The sequence below is a fragment of the Glossina fuscipes genome, unplaced genomic scaffold (genome assembly GCF_014805625.2).
Source record: "Glossina fuscipes isolate IAEA_lab_2018 unplaced genomic scaffold, Yale_Gfus_2 1, whole genome shotgun sequence".
NCBI classification, from domain to species: domain Eukaryota; kingdom Metazoa; phylum Arthropoda; class Insecta; order Diptera; family Glossinidae; genus Glossina; species Glossina fuscipes.
Window position 1 is genome coordinate 21,154,890 of NW_023998415.1, and position 8,395 is coordinate 21,163,284.

The window sequence follows — 8,395 nt, forward strand, 5'->3', positions numbered from 1 at the left end:
TTTTTTTTTTTTTCTAGGATTTACACATAGAATATTAATTAATCAGAAAAAAAGTTTCTTTTAGCCGAAACAACAATTTAGGTCGTCTTGGTTTCGGTCGCATAAAAGAAATGCAAAACAACTTAATACACACTGCTGAATAATTTCATAATAAATTTATTTATGGCATTCAAATTTGTTTGCATGTATATATATACATACATCTCATAAATGTAATATGAACGCATATAGCGTCCTTTCCCATCTCCAAGTATTTTTATTGACTTAGGTAATCTAATAATAACAATGAAAAATTTTAATATAAAAATACGCTTTTGTATGTATCGAAAGCTAAAAAATCAAAATGATTTTAAAAAGGTTAAAACCATATACCAAACGATACGATATCTGCCATAACGATCAACGTAAACCTGACCACAATGTCACTTAAATTGAAGACAAACCTACATGAGTTTATCTTTCGTTGTGTTACCAAATGCTCTTAACAATCCATGTATGTGACGCTCCTCTATAAGTGAATTAGAAAAGTTTCTGAGTACACAAGAAACCGAAAAAAACAAAATTCTGAAAACTCGAATCAAATTTAATTAAATAAAATTTATATGCAAATATGAATAATATGAAAATTTTATTATATATGGCCTTTTAAACAAGTACGCTTTCTGCATAGCCTAAAACATTCAATGAGTTGTTTAATCTCGTTCTACTGTCGTAACGGCCCAAAAAAAAATTTAAAAAAAACACTTTGAAGAACTTGCTATGAACTTGATATTCATATCTGCCCCCTGTCATCAAGCCGTTCACATAAAGCTTCTAAAATACACACACTTGCCTCTACACGCGATAGCCATCGGAAAAAATTTGAAAATCAAAGCAAATAAAAGCAAGATTTATTTGTTCCGATAAAATGATAAAATAATATAAGTGTCAGGAGCACTTTTAAATTTAATAAAGATGCCAAGTTCTACCCATAACGGTTTAAATCCATCTATATAAGGGCACCGCTCACATAAAACAATACTTGTCAAATCTAGTTTCAATACAATATCGCACAAAATTTCCTACTATCGCTGCTTTTATTATACCGTACACGCCTTGTGCTACCGGGCATATTAAATTAGTGCGAACGTATGTAACACCCAGACGGTCTTAGGATAGTCCCACCTTTTCAGAATCATTATTTCAGAATCATATCTATCAATTATTTTCTAAAACGATCTAAGCCTGTCTATCTGTCTGCCTGATGTCTGTCTATGTATATCTGTGTTTAAACGAGAGGTCACAATTTTTGAGATATTTTGATGGAATTTCATACACAAGTGCACTTTGACCCACGGACGACTGCTGTTGAAAATAGGTTGAATCGATTAACTTTTTCGACCACACCCCATATAACGCCCTATTCTGAAAAGTCATTATATGCAATTTTCAAAATTTCTCGGCAAAAGTAGCTAAGTAGCTGTATTTCGGCATTGCAAATTGATATGAAAAGTGTGGACCGACCGGCGGGGTTAATTTTTTGAACTCCCTCTTATATAACCGTTCTTATCAGAGCTGAAGACTTTATATGGTAAAAGAGTCAAAGTTAATAAGAGGAATCTCAACCAACTTTGAGAAAATAAAAACAAGTAAAGACCATATAGTGGGGCAACCATTAGATCGACCCTGCTTCACTTCGCCTAGTACGTTTATTCACTCGTTTTAGTAATAATAACCAAAAAATTATTATCTTGATGCATACTTTTCACGAAAGCCCGTATGTTGGAGGGTGCCCGAAGCATCACATAATGCGATTCAAATTTTTTCCAACTTAAGTTTCTTCCTAAAATTTTATTATTTTTCAATTTTCGTCATAAAAAACTACAAATTGGATTTTAGAAAAATGATGTAATTTATAGAACAATGCCGCAAGACTCTCACAATACGCCCCGGTTTCCGCGGCAAGCCTTTTTGCCTGGACCATGCCAAACTACAGGAAACATTGGGGCGGGCAGCAATTCGCTATGCAATTTATAGAACCATGCCATTGTGACGATCGACTTGTGATACAATGCATGCATTTGAAAAATAGCTTCCTCTTGTCCAAGTTTTCATAGCCGTTTTCAACGGGAAAGTTTTGATACTTTTTCCCACCAAAAAGCAATGCCTTCACTAATAGTCCGCAAATCGGATTTTACCACTGTTTTGATAACAAAAACGGAATCGCTATAACTTGTAAATAAATGATCAAAGAAGCTTGACATTTTAACAGATGTCGACTTCTATGCATCAGCTTCGGCGACTATGAAGCGATGCGTTACAACATATATTTACATGGTCGCCAATCAATTTTAAAAATAAGGTTTATTTCGCCATATCGACGCTTGTAGTATATTGAGATAGTGTTTCGGGTCCAGGTACGAATATTTTCTAGAACTAACCACTTGGGCTTATACGGTATGACTATTATCTCCTTTACATGGTTTTTTTGTTCTAAACATTTTTAAGCAAATGTAGTTATCATAGTGTTGAGAATTAAATCGATTAATAAATTCGTTAGAAAAGCAATCAGTTTCTTAGTTATTCATATTCTTAGGCAAAGTCTGCTGTCCTTCTGTACCTCTAACTATGGATAATATTATAGGTGAGAGTCACGATTGTCAAGGCTGGGTTCAAATCTCAACGCGTTAATATTCACTTGGGCCTAAGTTATAGTGTGTGCTCACTCAATCGGTAAAAGCACAACACTTGGCAGGTGGACTGCAGTCGCTTTTCTATCTCTTTCTCTTCGTTCACCTATTTCCAAACGTCATCGTACTGCACCAAAAAATGCCATCCCCAGAGTGACTGATCGTATAATAAAAAAGTACATATATATGCATATATGTGCATACATAACTGCAATGTCTAAGCTTCAAAATGAAGCACGATTTCCCTTGAGAGGTCGAGGGATTTTGTGTTTTCTTTTTCTTTCAAATTTCAATAGGTCTCTCACTCTAAAGATCGGAAAGGCTCTTTAGAATTGTTCATACAAAATAGATGACTCATCGGTAGGAACGTAACGCCAGTCAATAAACTTTTCAATTTTCTTTCTTTGAAAAGGATTTGTTATCGTTTTCTCGCCGTTTTTTCACATCGTGCAGCTAAAAATAATCTTATGATAAATTCAATATATCATCAGAATGAATTCCAATATCCCAATAAGGCGACAAAGAACGGCACAAGTAAAATTTCATAATCTGGCAAGAAAAAAAAAGAGGAAAAAAAACAAAGTATAGTGAACGCATGCTTTAACCGAGATTCTACAAAATAATTACAATAAACAAAAAGGTGCAAAAACAACGATGTGACGCTGTGAATGAAGTGGACTGACTCTAACTAAATTGATACGTTGATAACGAACGCTCTATGAATGCTAAATAGGATCAAAAACCCCATACTCTTGCCACCAGTACATGTGCTAACGTGATCAGTAGCGTGTAGTCACACAAAAGTCGGCATAGAATTTTTACCATTACCAATACAATATTTGTACACATTTGCTCAAATATATGAGTCGCCTTGTTTTTTTTTCTTTTTGCACTTTACCTAGAAGTGCCTACCACTCTCCAAATTGAAATGGTATATATAAATCTAACACAAACCAAGGTAAACTCATCACTTCTTTGGTGGAAACTTAAGTGTTAAGTTTAGCTCCCCGTCGCTATTAAAGTTTTATTGCGAAACGAAACTGAATTTATTGAAAGGATAACAAAAGCAAATACAAGCGTAAATACTTTTTTTCAATTAAAATGAAATTCATGAACGCATTTGCTTTACTACTGGTGATCGTGACTCTGGTGGCTGTTAGTCAGTCCTTACCAGCGAAAAGTATGTGAAAAATTGGAATAAAAAAAACATCTCATTAGAATAAGAAAGTGAATGAAACTCTTGCTTAAAATAAATTATATAACAAAATTGAAATAAATTCATAGTGAAATCCAAGTAGTTTTTACCTAAAGAAGTACAAAAAAGCACTCAACGATTGCTTATTAATTTTTTATGGCGAAAATTCGATTCGATTTAGCCTTCTTAAGAGTATCAGAATCAAAACGGATCATTGCAGGACTTATTGAACGACATATTTTGATAATTGCAATTCGCAAAATGATCGACACCCGTAATTATAAATAATTAAAGATCGGATCGATAGTTGAATGATTACAGTGAAACAAGCTTTGCTTTGATAGATTCGTTCCTCTAATAATTTATTCCATTTGACTTAAGCCTTTTAGATCAGTTGAGCAGTTAATGAACATTCTGTCAGTCCAATAGGTCGTTAGGAGAACAAATTGTCGTAATTACTTAATAATATACCCACGAATAATAAAAATAATCTGGTCAATAATCGCAACTTCTGTCCGATTTCTAGGATTAGTTTATTACCAACAGCCCGGTCATTATTTTACTAATGGTCCTCAACGTATGATGTACGTTCAGTATGTTCAACCTTCTCATACTTTTGCACGCTCCACACAAGCAGCTGAAGCTTTGGTGGCCGGCGAAACTGTCGCCACTGGCACTTATCTAAAGGGTAAGGAATGACAACAAAAAAAAATTATGTTTCATTCACTGGAACTGCAAAAAATTATTATAAAATATTCTCTTATTTTCTCTGAAGATTGCGATCATGCTGAAACTGATTTAGCTGCTGCCGGTCCTGTGCTTGATGTCGCTCTTGAAGAAGACTCAAATTTAGAAGAAGATATTTTATCTGCTGCAGGAGATCATGGTGTGCAATCGGTGGCTGAAGCTTATCCTGCCGTTAGCAATGTTGAGGTACCTGTGGAAGTTGATTTGGTAGCGGAAGAGAATGAAATTCCTGGCGAGGGCTCAGATTCGGCCAAAGCTCCCCGCGATTTCAATTATGATGGTAATGGTGAAAAAGTTGAAACATCCGAGCACACTGCGTCCTCGGCTACAATCGAAGAAAGTGTGTACACTACGCTACCTGTGACGGCAGAAGAAGTTGAAGTGCCCGCTGTGGATATTAAACTAAAAGAATTACCCCCACCTGCACCTATTTCGCCTGTGCAATTACCAACTAAACGCTATTTACCTTCAAAGAAGAAGGTTTTCGTTGAATTGGAACAATCTGCTGATGTCGGCGAACAATTGAAAGTAGCAGCTAAAGAAGATGATGATGATAAAATAATCGATCAGGATGAGGAAGACGTGGAGGAGGAAGAAAGTGAAGATGCAATTGCTGCCGGTATTCCCAAATCACCTGCTCGTATACCAAATGCTCGGCGCCCGCTAGTTAAGAAACCAGCGAGAGCCTCTGAGAAACCGAAATCGCCAGCCGGCAGCTTCTTCCCCATTGACTTTGGTGGCACTTCAGGTGGTGCTATAGCCATTGCGAATGCCTACAGCACCGGTGAAGGAGGCTCTGCTACTAGTCATGCTATTGCTTATGGTTCCCCAGAGGCATCGCGCACTCGTACGCGTCCTAGCAAATTACATTAGATTTTTTCGACAGGATTTCGTTTCTTTCTGTTTCCATAAAAATTTGACTATTTTCGACTTTCTTTCCATTTAACGGGGAATTATCGAAATCTAATATATATGTTGATGTTTATTTCTTTACTTTATTAGTTTAATTATATCCAAAACAAACAAAAGAATCGCTTAATATGGAAACAAAATAATAAAAGATTTGATGAGAAAATTTTAGTTTGGAAAAAATTTCACTTGTTTTATTTTTCCACTCGCCATCAAAGGTTAAACAACAAATTTTGCAATTTCTCCTTATGTGCATAGGCTTTTTTTAGGGGTAAAGTATGGTCTTCTGTTGTTAACGGTAAAGCATGGAGTCTGCAGTCTGACTATTAACTGCGTATTAACCCATAAGGGTCCTCTGTAAACCCGTTAATGAAAATTACGATGAGTCGATGGCGTTATGGATAGTTGCTAGGCGTTGGTGTCGCTGTTATTTTTTCTTTGTCTTCCTTTTGCTATACTATAGAACTAGGTTTAGCGTAGGAGTAAATTACCCCTAATGTTTTATTTAATAATATAATAATGATATATTTTGTTGAGAGTCATTAGGATATGTAGCCACTAATAGCACAAAACAAATATTCTCGTTTAAAAAGAATTTTTAATTCTATTGTTATTACATATAACTGACGGCCGTTTCTTCTTCAATTTGAACAATTGAACAACTGAACATCCGCTGACATAGGTAGTGCCCTTTGATTCTTCTTTTATGCCTTCCTTTCGCAAACACAGTTGCGATTAGATCGCGTTCACCAAAAATCAGCCCTTAGAGTCATATGTGGCCGAGTAGGTAAAAATCACGGCTGTCATAGGCTGTCCTCAGAAAGTTACTATAACCTGTAGCGGAAGCGGTGTAGGATGAAGCGACAATATTCTCCGGACAACTTAATAATTATATATTTACATACGTACAAGGAAAAATAATTACAGCAACAATAACAGTCATTGTAATAAATGTGAACCGATTTCATTTTTAGGAAACAGGGCATGGGTAAGCATAAGCGATTGCTTTAAAAGTTAGAGAGAACAACTGACACAAAAAAAAATGTAATTCAGCTGTAAACGAATCCGTTATACCCGCCGCCTTCAAACACACACAAAAACACATAGTACTGAATATTGTCCATACCATTTGAGCAGTCGATTTTTTTTTGATTTTCCTACACATATTGGAGGATCACTCACGACATATGCGTGTGAATTTTTATGATGGTAGTGTGTAAGTGACAAACCAAAAAACATCTATTTTTGACATTATACAAATAGACACACAGACAGATGGGCGGACATACTTATGGGAAATTAAAATTTAAAGTCTCTGAAGCCTGCTTCTGCGTATTGCAAACTTTTTGACCAAATAAATATTCCCCTATAATTCGGTGGGGGGTACAAAAACTACAGCAGAAATGTTGTAATGTGCTGAAAATGTTGCTTTCAAGGAAGTCTGAGAGTTACATTTGAGTAGCACACAAGCACACGCACATGCAGACAATATGAAAAAGAAAGCATTTGTTCGTTCAGCCGGAATTACTGAATGAATTCCACTCTCAAATGAAAATTGAAATATGCATAAGACTAGTAAAATGTTCGTAGTCACAAGTCAACAGCACAAATCTGAATCAAATGAAGAAATTAGGAGAGAGCTTAGCAGGGTTTAAATATTTGGCAACTACCTAGAATGTATCTTAATTACTATAAAATAGGTCTGCTAGATCACGATCTAAGCATGACGCTCTGCGGCGCAAAATGTTTCATGAAGATCGCATCTATCAGCCCTACCACCCGGGTAGTGCATACACAGAAGTATACGTCACACAAACACATTGAAGTAAATGTATGTATATGATATTGGAAAACTGCAATACCGATCAACATATCTAACTGATTCGTTCGCCTACAAAACTGGATCCATATACGCGCATCCATTTACATCACAATTAGAAACTTAAGATCACCACTTGTGGTACAAGGTATATTAAGTTTGTGCGGACGTGTTATAACACGAATCAGATCGATCTGAATTACTTTCAATCAATTAATCAATTTAAACTTGTCTATCCCTTTGTCCGTCTAATGGCTGTCAATGTATATTTTTGTATCCAAACCACAGATCACAATTTCTAAGCTATTATGATGAAATGTGGCACAATGACGCACTTTGATCTAAGGACGAACGCTATTGAAAATGATTAGCATGGGTCCACTTTTTCGACACCTCACCATATAACATCTCAATTGGCAAAGTCGGCATACGAATAACTGTAATAAGCCAAGAGGTGTAGCGTATTTAATTGGACGCCATAGAAGCTCACTATAGCGTTTTCACTTGTTTTTATTTAACATAATTTAATATTAAATTTTATTATTTTATTTTAATATTAAATGACTTATGGAGTTAAAATATTATTATTATTATTACTATTATTATTATATCTTAATATATACGCTACACCTCTTGGGTAAGGTCTTATATCACTAGCATCTTAGACTTTCGGCTTTTATTAAAAACTCTACCGCACTTGAGATTTGAACCCAAGACCGTTGAGTTGCTAGTCGAGACTCTTGCCTAGTCAGCCACTCAGGCGGATCAGGATTTAAAATAGAAAAAATCGCTTGTGGAGTAAATAACACTATGTGTAATACTGTGGTAATAACACAGAAGTTGGCCTGCAAGGCCATTTACTGAAACCTAGTAACATTACGCAACTTCCTTGAGTTAAAACAGATATTATGTATAAGTTTTACTTTAGTCGAATGCTTGGTTTCCCGATTGTACAATGCAACGTGTACAGCACACACACACATTCGTTTATATACACATATAAACAAACATTGTCAATTAAAGAAGTTTATCTGAGCCGTTGTGTGTCCCACTTAA

General features: G+C 35.5%; 1 protein-coding gene across 1 annotated transcript; it reads left to right on the forward strand.

Moving 5' to 3' along the window:
- The first annotated feature begins 3,646 nt into the window (after window positions 1-3,646).
- Window positions 3,647-5,583, forward strand: LOC119632115. The gene is made up of 3 exons (XM_038024879.1): window positions 3,647-3,849; window positions 4,391-4,552; window positions 4,640-5,583. Exons 1-3 carry the CDS (start codon window positions 3,771-3,773, stop codon window positions 5,482-5,484), a joined length of 1,086 nt encoding a protein of 361 aa, XP_037880807.1. The 5' UTR covers window positions 3,647-3,770; the 3' UTR covers window positions 5,485-5,583.
- The last annotated feature ends 2,812 nt before the right edge of the window (window positions 5,584-8,395 follow it).